The sequence below is a fragment of the Silurus aristotelis genome (genome assembly GCF_946808225.1).
Source record: "Silurus aristotelis genome assembly, chromosome: 14".
Classification (NCBI taxonomy): domain Eukaryota; kingdom Metazoa; phylum Chordata; class Actinopteri; order Siluriformes; family Siluridae; genus Silurus; species Silurus aristotelis.
Genome location: NC_139587.1, coordinates 28,137,378 through 28,157,377, shown reverse-complemented (window position 1 = coordinate 28,157,377; position 20,000 = coordinate 28,137,378). Strand labels below are relative to the sequence as shown.

The 20,000-nt window shown below is 42.9% G+C and overlaps 1 protein-coding gene and 1 long non-coding RNA gene across 3 annotated transcripts in view; one reads left to right on the top strand and one right to left on the bottom strand.

Moving 5' to 3' along the window:
* Positions 1-5,361, bottom strand: part of det1 (DET1 partner of COP1 E3 ubiquitin ligase) — an 11,797-nt gene extending 6,436 nt beyond the window's left edge. Inside the window, exons 1-5 of one of the 2 annotated variants that reach the window (XR_014536743.1) lie at positions 5,165-5,361; positions 4,009-4,751; positions 2,506-2,859; positions 1,938-2,287; positions 428-1,404 (exon numbers count right to left, since the gene is read on the bottom strand). Coding sequence is in view for 1 of the 2 variants with exons in the window: in XM_083561210.1 (XP_083417336.1) it covers positions 428-619; positions 2,097-2,287; positions 2,506-2,859; positions 4,009-4,737 (1,466 nt within the window). In the remaining variant the exon portion in view is untranslated. The remainder of the gene's footprint in view (positions 1-427; positions 1,405-1,937; positions 2,288-2,505; positions 2,860-4,008; positions 4,752-5,164) is intronic. The other variant, XM_083561210.1, reaches the window with a different exon arrangement.
* LOC310737098 lies at positions 1,716-2,116 on the top strand. Its single transcript, XR_014536752.1, has 3 exons — positions 1,716-1,814; positions 1,944-2,026; positions 2,073-2,116. It is a non-coding gene; the product is annotated as an uncharacterized lncRNA (long non-coding RNA).
* Positions 5,362-20,000: the final 14,639 nt, after the last annotated feature.

The window sequence follows — 20,000 nt, the reverse complement described above, 5'->3', positions numbered from 1 at the left end:
TGAGTATGTGTATCTATATGTATATGTAAGTATATATATGTGTGTGTGTGTGTGTGTGTGTGTGTGTGTGTGTGTGTGTGTGTGTGTGTGTGTGTGTGTGTGTGAGAGTGTGTGTGTATGAGTATGTGTATCTATATGTATATGTAAGTATATATATGTGTGTGTGTGTGTGTGTGTGTGTGTGTGTGTGTGTGTGTGTGTGTGTGAGTGTGTGTGTATGAGTATGTGTATCTATATGTATATGTAAGTATATATATATGTGTGTGTGTGTGTGTGTGTGTGTGTGTGTGTGTGTGAGAGTGTGTGTGTATGAGTATGTGTATCTATATGTATATGTAAGTATATATATATATGTGTGTGTGTGTGTGTGTGTGTGTGTGTGTGTGTGTGTGTGTGTGTGTGTGTGTGTGTGTGAGTGTGTGTATACCGTATAGGATGATCTCCACAGGTTTTAGGACGCTCCATAACAGAGACCCACTTGTCGTCGTAGCTGAAGAGTGAGAGGTCGAGATACGGGCTGCTGCTGTACGACTGAGCGCTGATGGGGAGCTGACCGAGTAAACGCCTCACCGCCTCGGTGTGACCTCCGTACTTCGCATTCACTATAGTGTCCTTAAACCTACACACACAGAAGCAGGTTAAGGTGTAGGTGCATTTCATACACACTCAGTTCTTTAGTGATGTAGGTGCATCTCTAGCAGAAGCATCGATATTAATCCCACATGTGGGGTGATGGAGATGACCTAGGTGAAATAATTAATGTAGATGAAGGTGTAGTTGATGGTGAAGGTACTAATATACATGATGGTGTAGATCAGTGGTCCTCGAACTTTTTAGCGTCACAGACCGGTTTAACGTGGGACAATATTTTAACAGACCGGCCTTTAAAGTGTGGTGGATAAATACAACAAAACAAAATGATACGACCATAAAAACTGGTGTTTTCTAAATCTAATAATAAACGTGAATCCACTGTGTTGTTTTTTGATCATTTTGTTTGCTTGGGGGTTTGAATTTAGCAGTAATGTATTGTGTTAGCGGCCGGAGCCCCTTTAAGAAGGTAGCAGATGAAAATGGAGAGGATGGTGGAGATATAATGGAGATGATGGTGGAGATATAATGGAGATGATGGTGGAGATGATGGTGAAGGTGATGTTTGAGATGAAAATGAAGGTGATGGTGGAGGTGAGAATGAAGGTGATGGTGGAGATGATGGTGGAGATGATGGTGGAGGTGATGGTGGAGGTGATGTTTGAGATGAGAATGAAGGTGATGTTTGAGATGAGAATGAAGGTGATGTGGAGATGATGGTGGAGATATAATGGAGATGATGGTGAAGGTGATGGTGGAGGTGTTGTTTGAGATGAGAATGAAGGTGATGGTGGAGATATAGTGGAGATGATGGTGGAGGTAATGGTGGGGGGTGATGGTGGGGGGTGATGGTGGGGGGTGATGGTTGAGATGAGAATGAAGGTGATGTAGAGATGATGGTGGAGGTGATGTTTAAGATGAGAATGAAGATGATGTGGAGATGATGGTGGAGATGATGGTTGAGATGAGAATGGAGGTGATGGTGGAGATGATGGTGGGGGTAATGTTTGAGATGAGAATGAAGATGATGTGGAGATGATGGTGGAGATGATGGTTGAGATGAGAATGGAGGTGATGGTGGAGATGATGGTGGGGGTGATGTTTGAGATGAGAATGAAGGTGACGTGGAGGTGATGTGGAGATGATGGTGGAGGTGATGTTTGAGATGAGAATGGAGGTGATGTGGAGATGATGGTGGAGATATAATGGAGATGATGGTGGAGGTGATGTTTAGGATGAGAATGAAGCTGATGTGGAGATGATGGTGGAGGTGATGGTGAAGATGAGAATGGAGGTGATGTAGAGATGATGGTGGAGGTGATGTTTGAGATGAGAATGGAGGTGATGTGGAGATGATGGTGGAGGTGATGTTTAGGATGAGAATGAAGGTGATGTGGAGATGATGGTGGAGGTGATGGTGAAGATGAGAATGGAGGTGATGTAGAGATGATGGTGGAGGTGATGTGGAGGTGAGAATGGAGGTGATGGTGGAGATGATGGAGCACCTGCGCTGGACCTGCCGGGCGTAGTTGTTGCTGGAGGCGGAGCAGGGGAACTGTACAGCCTCACTGTGCAGCGTAGCGTTACGGAACAGATCACAGAAGTTCTCAAACAGCTCCAGCAGCTGATCAGACGTGTTCTCAAACACTGCGATCACCTCCGTACTCACCATGTTATACACCACGAAGAAGGACGGCTAACGGAGAGAGAGAGAGAGAGAGAGAGAGAGAGAGAGAGAGAGAGAGAGAGAGAGAGAGAGAGAGAGAGAGAGAGAGATTAACTGAGGGTTATCCAGATATATATATATATATATAAATCAATACACCAATATTACAGTTCGATTAAAGAAAAGTAAGTGGAAGAAACAGAAATATTCCTGGCTGTGGTGGTTATTATGGGATGTGTGGGCGGTACCTGGGAGGGGTCGGTGACACGGAGGGTCACCACGTCCTCGCTGGTGTACTTGATCAGGAGGTGGTTCTCGTCCAGCAGCTGCATTTTCCACATGCGCAGCTGCCGTAGCTGGTCGAAGAACTGGAAGAAGCGTCTCTTGGCGGTGGCGCTGCCGTCGCGCTCGGCTCGTCTCCACAGGAACACCAGCAGCCGGTGCTTCAGGGAGCTGATGCTCTTCTCCTTGTAGAGGCGCGAGAACCCGGCCGGACTCTCCACCTGCGCCTCCGAGTACACGGCCGACAGGGTCAACAGATCGTCCTCGTAACAGAACCGGCCGATCGTACGCACGTCCAGGAACGTCCCCTCCCCCGTTACCTGCACACGCACACGTCACAGCCATTACCATATATAAACATTAGCTTATCTTTCTTTCTTTCCTCTCGCTCTCCCTCCATCCTTCCCACTCTTTCCACTATTTCATTCCTCCCTTCTTTCTTCCTTCCTCCCTCTCCACCTTTTTTCATTCTCACTCCCTCTTCATTCTTCCCTCTCTCTCCTACTCCTTCTTCCTCCCCCTCTCTCCACCTTTTCTGTCTTTCTTCCTTCCTCTTTCTTTCCTATTTTTTCTTCCTCCCTCTTCCCCCTCTCTCCACTTTCTCTCTTTTCTCTCACCACTTACTTCCCCCAATCAATCCTTCCCCCTCTTTCTACTCTTTCTTTCCTTCTTCCTTTCTTCCCCTCTCTCCACTTTGTTTCTTTCTTTTACATTCCTTCTTTCTCCCTCCTGCTCTCTCCACTTTTTCTTTCTTTCTTCCTCCCTCTTTCCTCCCTTTCTTTCTTTCTTTCTTTCTTTCTTTCTTTCTTTCTTTCTTTCCCCCTCCCCTTTTCTCCACCTTTTCTGTCTTTCTTCCTCCCTCTTCCCCCTTTCTCCACTTTCTTTCTCTTTCTTTCCTCTCACCACTTACTCTCTACCACTCCATCCTTTTCCCGCTTTCCTCTCTTTCTTTCCTTCTTTTTACCTTCTCCCCCTCCCTCCTACTCTTCCTTCCTCCCCACTCTCCACTTTCTCTTTCTTTTATATTCCTTCTTTCTCCCTCCTGCTCTCCCCACTTTTTCTTATGTTCTTCCTCCCTCTTTACCCCTCTCTTTCATTATTTCTTTCTCCCTCGTTCCCCTCTCTCTACCATTTCTTTCTCTTTCTTTCTTTCTCCCTCCCTCTTTCTTTCTTTCTTTCTTTCTTTCTTTCTTTCTTTCTTTCTTACTATAAATATATAAATGCTAAATTAGAACCTGTGAATATGTAACGGATCTGCGCTACAGAAAAATCCATATAGTGACACAACATAATACCAGCAGTCACGTTCAGCCCGATTCATCACCCACACCACGTTCAGGCTCTACAGCAGGAGATCTTCCACACACTTTTAACCCATGGAAAGCAGATCTTCATGGAGCTGGCTTTGTGCACAGGAGCAGGGTCATGTTTACTGAAGGGGGGGCGTGGCCTCGGAGTCTGACGCTCACCTGAAACACGTGGATGGTCTGCTGCTGGACGGAGAGAACGGCGAGAATGTTCCTGTACAGGTAAAGTCCCTGATTATGCGACAGGATGATTTTGTCGCATTTGAAGGCGCGCGTGTCACAGAGACGTCCCGTGTGCAGGTCGACGATGTGGAGCGAGTAGTCCTCGAGCGGCGAGCGCGGGTTCGGGGTCACCGCCTCGTTGTTGCGATAAACCTCGAAGAAGTGCGGCTGGGGCTCGTCGGGCAGGTACGCGGCCGAACCCACGATCACGTAGCGGCCGTCGTCCGTGAACAAGCTGCACTCGCGGTTCAGGTGCTCGCCGTTCGACGCCACGCTGGTCACGTGAAGCTGGGAGAAAAAGCGTGAGAACAGACGCGCTCGTACGCCCTCGCTCAGACCTTCGCCGTCCCGTCCCTCGTCCTGGTCCTGGAGCAGATCCTCGGCCGCCTGGCAACCACGGAACTCGTAGATCTCCAGCGATGTCTGGTCCGACGAGAACGCCACGAAGCAACGGCCGTCCGGCGAGAACTTGCGCAGGAAACACGGCGGCTTCTCCACGTTCACCGCCGTGAAGTTGGGGAACAGGTTCTGATGGAAACAGCGAACGCGGTACCAGTGAGCGCCGGGTCGGCCGGAACTGATCCGCCTCAGCTCCAACCTGTGGACCACGTTCTGGTTCTGAATGCGCCGTGGCTTCAGGGTCGGGAACTCGTCCTCCGACGACGCCATGGGAGAAAGGCACACTGAAAAACAAAAGATTAGCAAAAGAATCCGCTTATTTCTACACACCGAACTGGATTCGACTTGGATCTTGTTAAAGGTCTTCACTACAAACTGATATTTTTAGATATGGATTTTATACACACACCTCCGTTATATGATAATCATAATATTCCCTTAATTTTTTAATGTTTCAGATCTCCAGGGTGTAGATATTACGATATATATATATCGTGATTCATGAAAAGTATCGTGATTTCAATCATATCGCCCAGCTTCAATAACTCCCGTGTTAAAAGATGAACTTTTGTTTTTTGAAGGAGCCATTTAGAAACGCTACCTTAAAATTAAACAAGTAAAAAAAAAATCGTTTATATTATATGATTTAATAGTTTATTCTCGTTATAAACAAACTCCACAAATAAACAAAACTTACGTGCATTCGTTCAGCCAGTAGTTTTGTTTATTGAGGTTTACATCTGTTCGTTTTTTTTATTATTATTTCGTGTGTATTTCTGGAGTCATTTTTTACTTATTTGTATTTTTTAATGAAAATTAAACCGGAGGTTAGAATTGAGCTTCTCCGGCACTGCTATCGGGCGACGCTTCCGGTTTTTCAATGCGCATGCGCACAATTTTATGGTTCGTGGGACGGAACAGCGGCGTGCACGCATGTTTGACTCCGCAGCGCCCCCTGCAGGTACGGAGGAGCGTCAGGCTGCGATACGCTCAGTCATGAAAAGAAATGTTTGTTAAATGTTGTAAACAGCGTTGATTAGATTCATCAGATCAGATTTACATCAGCAAAATGTTCATGTGTCAGTTCGTGTAGGACTGCGGTTCACAAAAGCTTTACTTTTATTACAGTAGAATATGAAAAGATGATATAATTTGTTTGAAGTGGTCTAATTTGTTTGTTAACAGTTTGGTGGAAATTTTGTAAAACGTTTTTAGAAAGGTTTTTAGTCCAATTAAATGCTCTCATATGCACCGCCCCAGGAGGCGTGTCTTACATTAGCATTAGCATCTCATTACTAATTTACATAATCCCACTTAAACCCTGCATTCTGATTGGTCAGAAATTAAAGAGTCAAAAAGCTTTTATTGTCATTTCAAACATATATATCTGACACAGTACACAGTGAAATGAGACAATCTTCCTCCAGAACCCTGGTGCTATATAACAGAACACAGCTACATACACAACACAGAGCTACACACAGAACACAGAGCTACATACAGAACACAGAGCTACATACACAGCACAGAGCTACATACACAACACAGAGCTACATACACAACACAGAGCTACATACACAACACAGAGCTACATACACAACACAGAGCTACATACACAGCACAGAGCTACATACACAACACAGAGCTACATACACAGCACAAAGCTACATACACAGCACAGAGCTACATACACAACACAGAGCTACATACACAACACAGAGCTACACACAGAACACAGAGCTACACACAGAACACAGAGCTACACACAGAACACAGAGCTACATACACAACACAGAGCTACATACACAACACAGAGCTACATACACAACACAGAGCTACATACACAACACAGAGCTACATAACAGAACACAGAGCTACATAACAGAACACAGAGCTACACACAGAACACATAGCTACACACAGAACACAGAGCTACATACACAACACAGAGCTACATACACAACACAGAGCTACATACAGAACACAGAGCTACACACAGAACACAGAGCTACACAACATAACACAGAGCTACACAACATAACACAGAGCTACATAACATAACACAGAGCTACATAACATAACACAGAGCTACACACAGAACACAGAGCTACACACAGAACACAGAGCTACATACACAGCACAGAGCTACACACAGAACACAGAGCTACACACACAACACAGAGCTACACACACAACACAGAGCTACATACACAACACGGAGCTACATACACAACACAGAGCTACACACAGAACACAGAGCTACACACAGAACACAGAGCTACATACACAACACAGAGCTACACACAGAACACAGAGCTACATACACAACACAGAGCTACACACAGAACACAGAGCTACACACACAACACAGAGCTACATAACAGAACACAGAGCTACTTAACAGAACACAGAGCTACATACACAACACAGAGCTACACAACATAACACAGAGCTACATAACATAACACAGAGCTACATAACATAACACAGAGCTACACACAGAACACAGAGCTACACACAGAACACAGAGCTACATACACAGCACAGAGCTATACACAGAACACAGAGCTACACACACAACACAGAGCTACATACACAACACAGAGCTACATACACAACACAGAGCTACATACACAACACAGAGCTACATACACAGCACTGAGCTACACACAGAACACAGAGCTACACACAGAACACAGAGCTACATACACAACACAGAGCTACACACAGAACACAGAGCTACATACACAACACAGAGCTACACACGGAACACAGAGCTACACACGGAACACAGAGCTACATAACAGAACACAGAGCTACATAACAGAACACAGAGCTACATACACAACACAGAGCTACATACACAACACAGAGCTACACACAGAACACAGAGCTACATAACAGAACACAGAGCTACATAACAGAACACAGAGCTACATAACAGAACACAGAGCTACTTAACAGAACACAGAGCTACATACAGAACACAGAGCTACACACAGAACACAGAGCTACATACACAACACAGAGCTACATACAGAACACAGAGCTACATACAGAACACAGAGCTACATACAGAACACAGAGCTACACAACATAACACAGAGCTACACAACATAACACAGAGCTACATAACATAACACAGAGCTACATAACATAACACAGAGCTACATACACAACACAGAGCTACATACAGAACACAGAGCTACATAACAGAACACAGAGCTACACACAGAACACAGAGCTACACACAGAACACAGAGCTACACACAGAGCACAGAGCTACACACAGAACACAGAGCTACATAACATAACACAGAGCTACATACACAACACAGAGCTACACACAGAACACAGAGCTACACACAGAACACAGAGCTACACACACAACACAGAGCTACACACACAACACAGAGCTACACACACAACACAGAGCTACACACAGAACACAGAGCTACACACAGAACACAGAGCTACACACAGAACACAGAGCTACACACAGAACACAGAGCTACACACAGAACACAGAGCTACACACAGAACACCGAGCTACACACACAACACCGAGCTACACACACAACACCGAGCTACATACACAACACAGAGCTACACACAGAACACAGAGCTACACACAGAACACAGAGCTACACACAGAACACAGAGCTACACACAGAACACAGAGCTACACACACAACACCGAGCTACACACAGAACACAGAGCTACACACACAACACCGAGCTACACACACAACACCGAGCTACACACACAACACCGAGCTACACACCGAACACAGAGCTACACACACAACACAGAGCTACACACACAACACAGAGCTACACACAGAACACAGAGCTACACACAGAACACAGAGCTACACACAGAACACAGAGCCACATACACAACACAGAGCTACACACAGAACACAGAGCTACGTACACAACACAGAGCTACGTACACAACACAGAGCTACGTACACAACACAGAGCTACGTACACAACACAGAGCTACGTACACAACACAGAGCTACGTACACAGAACACAGAGCTACACACAGAACACAGAGCTACACACAGAACACAGAGCTACACACAGAACACAGAGCTACATAACATAACACAGAGCTACATAACATAACACAGAGCTACATAACATAACACAGAGCTACATGCACAACACAGAGCTACATAACAGAACACAGAGCTACATAACAGAACACAGAGCTACATAACAGAACACAGAGCTACACACAGAACACAGAGCTACATACAGAACACAGAGCTACACACAGAACACAGAGCTACACACAGAACACAGAGCTACACACAGAACACAGAGCTACACACAGAACACAGAGTTACACACACAACACAGAGCTACATACACAACACAGAGCTACATACACAACACAGAGCTACACACAGAACACAGAGCTACACACAGAACACAGAGCTACACACAGAACACAGAGCTACATACACAACACAGAGCTACATACACAACACAGAGCTACACACAGAACACAGAGCTACACACAGAACACAGAGCTACATACACAACACCGAGCTACACACCGAACACCGAGCTACACACCGAACACAGAGCTACACACAGAACACAGAGCTACATACACAACACAGAGCTACATACACAACACAGAGCTACACACACAACACCGAGCTACATACACAACACAGAGCTACATACACAACACAGAGCTACACACCGAACACAGAGCTACACACACAACACAGAGCTACATACACAACACAGAGCTACACACAGAACACAGAGCTACACACAGAACACAGAGCTACACACAGAACACAGAGCTACACACAGAACACAGAGCTACACACAGAACACAGAGCCACGTACACAACACAGAGCTACGTACACAACACAGAGCTACGTACACAACACAGAGCTACGTACACAACACAGAGCTACGTACACAACACAGAGCTACGTACACAACACAGAGCTACACACAGAACACAGAGCTACACACAGAACACAGAGCTACACACAGAACACAGAGCTACATAACATAACACAGAGCTACATAACATAACACAGAGCTACATACACAACACAGAGCTACTCACACAACACAGAGCTACATAACAGAACACAGAGCTACACACAGAACACAGAGCTACACACAGAACACAGAGCTACATACAGAACACAGAGCTACACACAGAACACAGAGCTACACACAGAACACAGAGTTACACACAGAACACAGAGTTACACACAGAACACAGAGTTACACACAGAACACAGAGTTACACACAGAACACAGAGTTACACACAGAACACAGAGCTACACACACAACACAGAGCTACACACACAACACAGAGCTACATACACAACACAGAGCTACATACACAACACAGAGCTACACACAGAACACAGAGCTACACACAGAACACAGAGCTACACACAGAACACAGAGCTACATACACAACACAGAGCTACATACACAACACAGAGCTACACACAGAACACAGAGCTACATACAGAACACAGAGCTACATACAGAACACAGAGCTACATGCAGAACACAGAGCTACATACACAGCACAGAGCTACATACACAGCACAGAGCTACATACACAGCACAGAGCTACATACACAGAACACAGAGCTACACACAGAACACAGAGCTACACACAGAACACAGAGCTACACACAGAAGACAGAGCTACACACACAGCACCGAGCTACACACAGAACACAGAGCTACACACAGAACACAGAGCTACACACAGAACACAGAGCTACATACACAACACAGAGCTACATACACAACACAGAGCTACATACACAACACAGAGCTACATACACAACACAGAGCTACATACAGAACACAGAGCTACATACACAACACAGAGCTACATACACAACACAGAGCTACATAACAACACAGAGCTACACACAGAACACAGAGCTACATACACAACACAGAGATATATAACATAACACAACACAGAGCTACATAACATAATACAACACAGAGCTACACACAGAACACAGAGCTACACAACACAGAGCTACATAACATAACACAACACAGAGCTACACACCAAACACAAAGCTACATACACAACACAGAGCTAAATAACACAACGCAGAGCTACATACACAACACAGAGCTACATACACAACACAGAGCTACACACAGAACACAGTTAAGGACTAAAGTAAGTGTCCTCACCTCGTGTGCAAACATTGCAGACATAAAGACCACACAAGACAGTGTAGGACAAACACACAAAACACACAATAGTAACCAGTGTAAACTACAAACCAGCATACAATACACTAGTAAACCTGTTGTATAATATGTTATCAGTACAATGTGCAAAAGAGAAAACAATAATATAAGAGTGTGTTTGTAAACATAAACACAGTGTTGTGTAAAAACAGCAGTAGCAGCAGTCGAGAGACGCAGAACAGCATGTAAACAGTAAAATATCATTAATATAAATATAATATGGTGGTGCTGAAGACATGATGTGTACAAAGTGAAATGAAATGAGTAATGAGTGTGTGTTGAGTTTAGTAGGTTAAAATAGTTCACTAACACACAGTCGAGTGTGTGTGTGTGTGTGTGTGTGTGTGTTGTGTTTATGTACGGTTCAGTTCTATGTGTGGGAGAAGTGTGTGTGTGAGGGGAGTGTGTGAGGAGTGCGTGTGAGGGAAGGGTGTGAGTGGTGTGTGTGAAGAGTGTGTGGGCTGTGTGTGAAGAGTGTGTGGGGTGTATTTGAGTGGTGTGTGTGAGTGGTGTGTGTAAGGGGAGTGTGTGAGGGGTGTCTGTGAAGAGTTTGTGGGGTGTGTGTGAAGAGTGTGTGTGGTGTGTTTGAGTGGTGTGTGTGAGGGTGTGTGTGAGAGAGTGAGTGGTGTGTGTGAGAGTGTGTGGTGTGTGTGAGGGGTGTGTGTGAGGGGAGTGTGTGAAGAGTGTGTTGTGTGTGTGTGAGGGAAGTGTGTGAAGAGTGTGTGGGGTGTGTTTGAGTGGTGTGTGTGAGAGTGTGAGTGTGAAGAGTGTGTGAGGTGTGTTTAAGTGGTGTGTGTGAGAGTGTGTGGGGTGTGTTTGAGTGGTGTGTGGGCTGTGTGTGAAGAGTGTGCGGGTGTGTGTGAGAGTGTGTTGTGTGTGTTTAAGTGGTGTGTGTGAGCGGTGTGTGTGAGAGTGTGTGGGGTGTGTGTGAAGAGTGTGCAGGTGTGTGTGAGAGTGTGTGGGGTGTGTCTGAGGGGAATGTGTGGGGTGTGTGTGAAGAGTGTGTGGGGTGTGTTTAAGTGGTGTGTGAGAGAGTGTGTGCAGTGTGTTTGTGAGAGTGTGTGCAGTGTGTTTAAGTGGTGTGTGTGAGGGGTGTGTGTGGAAGTGTGTGGGCGGTGTGTGAAGAGTGTGCGGGTGTGTGTGAAAGTGTGTTGTGTGTGTTTAAGTGGTGTGTGTGAGCAGTGTGTGTGAGAGTGTGTGGGGTGTGTGTGAAGAGTGTGCAGGTGTGTGTGAGAGTGTGTGGGGTGTGTCTGAGGGGAATGTGTGGGGTGTGTGTGAAGAGTGTGTGGGGTGTGTTTAAGTGGTGTCTGTGAGAGTGTGTGTCTGATGATGACACCATGGAATTTGGTGCTCTTGATGATCTCTACAGAGGATCCATCGGTGATCCGTGGAGAATGGCCGCTCTGTGTTCTCCTGAAGACGTTCAGAGACGGGGTGTTGCTCCTCACCAGGCTGTTAAATGGTGCACCTTCTCTCTGTATGCTGACTCATCGCTCTTGCTGATGAGACCCACCACGGTTGTGTCATCGGTGAACTTGAAGATGTGGTGCGAGCTGTGCATTACTCCCTGAGGGGCTCCAGTGCTCAGTCTGGAGATACTGGAGATGATGTTCTTGAGGTCTCCCAGCCAGGATCCAGCAGGCTCAGCTTCTCGATCAGGTTGCTGAGGGATGATTGTGTTGACTGCTGAGCTGAAGTCTATGAACAGCATTTGTACATATAAGTCCTAGTTGTCCAGGTGGGTGAGGGTCGTGGTGACATCGTCTGTGGAACAGTTTGGACGATACACAAAATGCACGGGGTCCAGTGAGGGTGAAGCTGCTGGGTCCAGATGTTCCTCATGACGAGCCTCTCGAAGCACATCAAGACCCAGCTAAGGTGTTCCAATATCAGCAGATTGGACAAGAGGTTTATATTAATGCATGTCTGACCTTCTTTCTTTCTTTCTTTCTTTCTTACTTTCTTTCTTTCTTTCTTTCTTTTTTTCTTTCTTTCTTTCTTTCTTCATTTCTTTCTTTCTTTCTTTCTTTCTTTCTTTCTTTCTTTCTTTCTTTCTTTTTTTCTTTCTTTCTTTCTTTCTTCATTCCTTTCTTTCTTTCTTTCTTTCTTTCTTTCTTTCTTTCTTTCTTTCTTTCTTTCTTTCTTTCTTTCTTTCTTTTTTTCTTTCTTTCTTTCTTACTTCATTCCTTTGTTTCTTTCTTTCTTTCTTTCTTTCTTTCTTCATTTCTTTCTTTCTTTCTTTCTTTCTTTCTTTCTTTCTTTCTTTCTTCATTTCTTTCTTTCTTTCTTTCTTTCTTTCTTTCTTTCTTTCTTTCTTCATTTCTTTCTTTCTTTCTTTCTTTCTTTCTTTCTTTCTTTCTTTCTTTCTTTCTTTCTTTCTTTCTTTTTTTCTTACTTCATTCCTTTGTTTCTTTCTTTCTTTCTTTCTTTCTTTTTTTCTTTCTTTCTTTCTTTCTTTCTTTCTTCATTTCTTTCTTTCTTCATTTCTTTCTTTCTTCATTTCTTTCTTCATTTCTTTCTTCATTTCTTTCTTTCTTTCTTTCTTTCTTTCTTTCTTTCTTTCTTTCTTTCTTTCTTTCTTTCTTTCTTTTTTTCTTTCTTATTTAAATGAAGCTGAATGTAACCAATCTGATCAGACAATTTTCAAGAAAATGTAGAGATGTGAAAAAAAAAATAATAAAAAAATGATATTAAATAAATAAATAAATAAACAAATAAATAAATAAATAATAGGGGGAGTGGTGGCTCCAGTGGTTAAGGCGCTGGGTTACCGATCGGAAGGTCGGGGGTTCAAGCCCCGGTATCGCCAAGCTGCCACTCTTGGGCCCTTGAGCAAGGCCCTTAACCCTCTATGCTCCGGGGGTCCCTTGCGAGGGAAATATCAAGGACCGTGATGTCGGAGCGACGTGAGGCCGCCTTCCCGTGGGCTCACCACCTGCAGGAGGGACCGTAAGGGACGGTGCTGTGAGGATTGGGCAGCAGTCGAAGGCGGGGCCCTCGACAGCCCGATCCCTGGACACGGAGAAGTTTCTGGGGAATCTGCTTAGACTGCTGCCCCCGCGACCCGAATTACGGATAAGCAGGAGAAGATGAAATGAAATGAAATGAATAAATAAATAAATCAGCTCTGATTTACAACAATTTATTTGTTCCTACAGAGTTTTAAAAGCCGCTCCTTCTTACTCAGGAAAAGCTTCATATAGTAAACATTCACCATCCTGCAAATGAAAGGAGGCGGAATGTGGAAGTGAAATTTCATTCCCTACATTCATTTACTCGATTTAAACCCACAATGCACTCTGATTCCTGATAGAATAAACATAATAATGAACAAACAAATGTTTGTCCTCTTTTTTATTATGAACGCATAATAAATAAAAAAAATGCCAGAGATGTTGATGATATACTCGTTTTTATTCCCTCTTTTCCATCTAGTGAATTTAACTGCTGTGACTTTATAGGGATAAGTGAACGAGTGATTGAGGGATTTCAGACTCCGCTAAATAGAAGTCTAATGCACGCTGAAAAAAGCTCCAGCATTAACAAATTACACTGAAAAGGTGAAGTAGAGGAAGAAGGGCAGCATTTCTCCTCCTCCTCCTAGTCCTTTTCTCTATTGATGGAGCGAACAGATGGATTGATGGACGGATGTACGGACGGATGTTTAAAACATTCTGGTGAACACTTGGATTTTGTAAATAGACCATCATGCCATCATGCAGCAGCTCGACGGGGCCCAATATTCCTGCAGAGATTATGAAATTAACACAGCGTTTCAAAATGTCAATTGACATCCTCCGACAAGCCGATTTCCATAATGATTATGAAAAAGGTCATTCTTTTAAAACCGAACATTAGCCACGGAGACGCTTTCATGTCAGAGCGTAGACAAACTTCTCCGTGATTCACCACAGGGGCAGTGGTTTTAGGAGCAGCACAGGACTGTTTTTATTTCGGATAATTTTGTTAATAATATAATACTTTTTTTCTAATATTAATGATTTTATAATCAGACTCCATCCACAATAACACACGTTTATTAAATAGTATTTATTCATTATATTATTAATAAAGAATATTTTATATATTATAAAAAAAACACTTTATTAACTATTTTTTCAAGATTTATTAATAATAATAATAATAATAAAAATAATAATAATAATTTGTTATTAGTGTTCAATTAATGAAGATATGACTTTTTTTAAAATCTAGAGATATTTATGAAATGGAAAATGATCAGCATTGATGACAGAATGTAGACTTGTTTAGACTCTCAGCTTAACTTTTAACCACACACACACACACACACACACACACACACACACACACACACACACACACACACACACACACACACACTGTGGAAATGAGCCACTGGATTAGTTTAAGTTTAAACACTACAAAGTTTATCATAAATATTCTGTGCATATTTCTGAGTCTCCTTCTGTTACATCACTGACCATCATCACCACATTCATCTAAATATAATACAATAACTGGGGAAAGGATGGATGGATGGATGGATGGATGGATGGACAGAAGGAAGGAAGGAAGGAAAAGTGGACAGTAAGTAAAAATGGGTAGAATAAGGAAGAAAGAAAGTAATTGAAGAAAGAAAGAAAGAAAGAAAGAAAGAAAGAAAGAAAGAAAGAAAGAAAGAAAGAAAGAATGTATAAAAAAGAATAGACAAAAGGGAGGGAGAAAAAAAAAGGAGAGAAGAAAGAAAAGAAGGAACGAAGGAAGGAAGGAAGGACTGATGGAAGAAAGAAAATATGGGAATATGGCTGGACAGACTGATGAAAGGAAGGAAGATAAATAGAAGGAAAGGAATGATGGAAGAAAGAAAAGAAAGAAGAAAGAATGGATGGACGAACAGAAGTCAGACACAAGGGAGGAAAAAAGGAAAGACAGAAATTCAGATGGACTCATTCTGATTAGAGGATAAATGAATGAATAGATAGATGGATGGATGGATAGATGGATGGATGGATGGATGGATGCATTAACAAATGAAAATATTTAAGTAAATGAAAGAGTAAATGAATGAATGAATCAGTGAGTTCATGTGTGTGTCCTTTTTTGATATATTTTTCTATTGTTTTTTATTTCTATACTCAATTTTTTTTTGTTATGACCTTTCTTTCTTTCTTTTTTCTTTCCTTCTTTTTTTCTTTCTTTCTTCTTTTCGTTAATTCTTTATTTCATTTGTTAGCAGTAAAGATGCACGTTTTGATTCGGAAAAACCTCCATATCTGATCTGTTTACTTCCTGGATGCATATGGAAATAGGACCAAATGAAAGAAAAAAAGAGAAATAGAAGGAGAAAGAGAAATAGAAGGAGAAAGAGAAAGAGAAATAGAAGGAGAAAGAGAAAGAGAAATAGAAGGAGAAAGAGAAAGAGAAATAGAAGGAGAAAGAGAAAGAGAAATAGAAGGAGAAAGAGAAAGAGAAAGAGAAATAGAAGGAGAAAGAGAAAGAGAAACAGAAGGAGAAAGGGATGCGGGGTTTGAGCTTTAGTGCGGATCTGAAGTAGTGCTCGAGAGTCATTCTGATCCACATCATCAAAAGCTACGACATCAGCTAAAGTCTCTTTGGTCCAAAATTCATTTAGTGCTTTTTTTCCCTACAATATGGGTTTTGAGTGGTTGGAAATTGAAAAAGAATGATGGAAAGAATGAAAGAAAGAAGAGTGAGAGAAAGTGAGAGAGAGAGAGAGAGAGAGAGAGAGAGAGAGAGAGAGAGAGAGAGAGAGCGCAGGAGGAAGTCTGTACGGCCTACTTGGCCTTGAGAGTATGATAATGGCTCTGTACCCAATTATCCTGACCCGAGTATGTGAAGACCAGCGCAGGAGAAATTATATAAGTTGTAATTTGCAAATGGCATGCTGTGACCATGAACGAGAAAAAGGGAAAAAAAACACATCCCGGTTAATGTAATATGTCTGAATTTGGAGTGCGCTCTCTCTCTCTTTCTCTCTCTCTCTCTCTCTCTCTCTCTCTCTCTCTCTTTTTCCCTTTCTCTCGCTCTCTCACAGGTAAGGTGCTCACCGAATATGTATAAGATTACAGCATGAGCTTTGGGTCCTACAGTTTCCCAAATAACAGCCTTTCATTCAGGGCTTTTTATTTTGTTTTTAACGTGATTCATCGTCTTTCCTTTTAGGCGTTTTTTTTTCCCCTCCCGTTTCTTCACAGAACCCTCGTGGCCCCGCTCGGGCTTTTAGCGGCCCTCGGCGAAGCATTAAGAGCCGAGAAGCAGGAGCCTACTTGAGCTCCATTTGCTAACTCTCACCCCAACTTGCTCTCCATCGGCCTCGACCCCTCACCCTTCCGCTCCAACAATACGCCGTCGTCTCCGAGGACTCAGGGAGCTTCATCTGCCCTCGGATACAAAACCCCTCAAGAGTCCTCGAAGCTGCTGCTTTTACAAAAAAAAAAAAAGAACCCTGTAGAATTAGCGCTGAGCGCTGATACGTGTCTGCATGATTCAGAGTCTTTGTCATCATCATCCATATCAGCATCAGCATCATCTTCATCACCTGCAGCAGTAGAAGCATCAGCATCATTATCAGCAGCAGCATCAGCAACATCAGCATCATTGTCACCAACATCACCATCATCATCAGCAGCAGCAACAGCATCATGCTGGTTGGACTTTTCATTGGACCAAAAAAAGGTTTTCAAGGTTATTGCAAAAGCAAAAAGATAGAAAGAGGGACGGATGGATGGACGGATGGATGGACAGATGGATGGATGGATGGATGGATGGATGGATGGATGGAAAAAGGGAAGTATGGATAATTGTAGGTTAATATATTTACAGACAGATGTCAGACATGTCGATGGATTTCAGTGTGGATGGATAGATGGAAGTATGAGAAATTAAACTGGGTACAGATAAATAGATAGATAGATAGATAGATAAATAGATAGATAGATAGATAGATAGATAGATAGATAGATAGACGGACGGACGGACGGACGGAGGACGGACGGACGGACGGACGGACGGACGGACGGACGGACGGACGGACGGACGGACGGACGGACGGACGGATGGATAGAATGGTGCAGGTCAGACATGTAATTTAAGGTTTTTTTAAGGAAAAACGGATCATCAGTTCTGGAAAGTTCGTCCCATTAAAAGCTGGTGTTTGACATTTACAGAGAAACTTCTGAAACTTTTGCGCACTGGGAAATCACTACATCTGCTCTGTCTGTGTGTTTATATTCCTCATGTGGGTCTCATGGTTTTATTTTTCATGATTATTCTCATGATTTCATGATTTTTTCAAACATGAGTAATTTATTTACGCTATTTTCAATTAATCAAATTGTTTTATTTATTACACATTTTTTCCTCCCACATGATTTATAATTTCTGTAAAATGTATTTACGTGTGAATTTTTCTACAGAGCTCTCATGAGGATTTTTCATTTTTACTTGTAATTGGTTTTCATTTGTTTGTACTTTTTTTTATCATTTGATGTTACCACATGCAGGTTTTTTCAGATGTTCACGTTTCCTTCTGATGAAATTTACATCTTCAGCTTCGTTTCCAGATCCTCAGACATCTGCTTGGAATGAATGAATGAATGAATGAATGAATGAATAAATAGACAGACAGACAGACAGACAGACAGACAGACAGACAGACAGACAGACAGACAGACAGGTAATCTCTCTATGATGCAAAGAAGAAAGTATGTGTGAACATGATCCAAAAACACCACGATCCTCTCTGGGCCAAAGCTCATTCAAAATGTACTGAGGCAAAGTGGAAGACTGTTCTGTGGTCAGACAAATTGAAATAGTAATTTCTTTTTGGAAACCATGGATACCACGTCCTCCAGGATAAAGAGGAGAGGGACCATCCGGCTTATTATCAGCCCTCGGTTTAAAAAGCCGTATCTCTGATGGTATGGTGGTGCGTTAGTGCCTGTGGAATGGGCAGCTTCACATTTGGAAAGGCTCCTGTATGGTATATACACGTTTTAGAGCAACAAATGCTTTCATCCAGAAATTTTTTTTTTTTTAGAGAATCCTTGCATATTTTAAAGGACAATTATTATCAGAAGAGTCTGGGTGCTGAACTGACCTGCCTGCAGTTTTTCACCATTTAAAAACATTTGGTGCATCATGAAACAAAAAACACAACAAAGAAAACCCAGAACTGTTGAGCAGCCAGAATCCTGTATCAGACCCATATGGGACAACATTCCTCTCCCAGAACTTTAGAAACTGGTCTACTCAGTTTCCAGATGCAGACGGAGAGAAGATGTGATGCTACACAGCGGAAAACACGGCCCTGTAACAACTTTTTTGAGACATGTTGCAGCTATTAAAATCAAAATGACCTTATTTTTCCTTACAATAGTATCAATTCTCAGTTTGAAAACTATAGATATTTTTTTCTTTTATTGTAAATAGAATATAAATTTATAAAATAACATTTTATTACATTACATTTACGCCTTGGGCCAACTTTTTTGGAATTGGGTTGATAGATAAACAGACAGATGTTCCACATGTGACTCCGTCATAAAGGGTGATTAGTGAGGAGGTTTGAGACGAGGCCGAGAGGATCCGCTCGTTGTGTAAATATATATTCACTACAGCTGCCTCTCAGAAAGCAGATCAGAATTCCGATTGGTCAGACAAAATACACGGCTGAGTTTAATTGGCTGCTGTGAATCAGCTGACAGGATGCTGTTGCCTAGTAACCTTGTTTCCTACCAACGCTGGTCCTTCAAACCTGACCAATAAAGAGAGACTCAAATTGATAGCTTGCAGCCTCGGTTCTATGTGTGTGTGTGTGTGTGTGTGTGTGTGTGTGTGTTGGTTGTCTTTTTAATTGTGCATAAATCTGCCTTTTCATGACTTCTTTCGCATGTTTGTGTTTTATTACTATTTTCAGGTCTCATGAAGTCTGCAGCCCGGAGCGCTCCTTACACACACACACACACACACACACACACACACACACACCAACAACAACAACACACACACACACACACACACACTCCAGATGCTTCACAACAAATATTTTTTCTTCCTCTCCACGTATCAGACGAAATTGTTATGCCCGTTTCCAAGGAAACCTCTCAGGACCAAACAAAAGATAAAGGGGGGAGAAAGGAGGAGTGCTGGAGGACACTGTTCTGCAGAGTGTGTGTGTGTGTGTGTGTGTGTGTGTGTGTGTGTGTGTGTGTGTTTGTCTGTGTGTGTGTGTTTAGATATATGTGCAG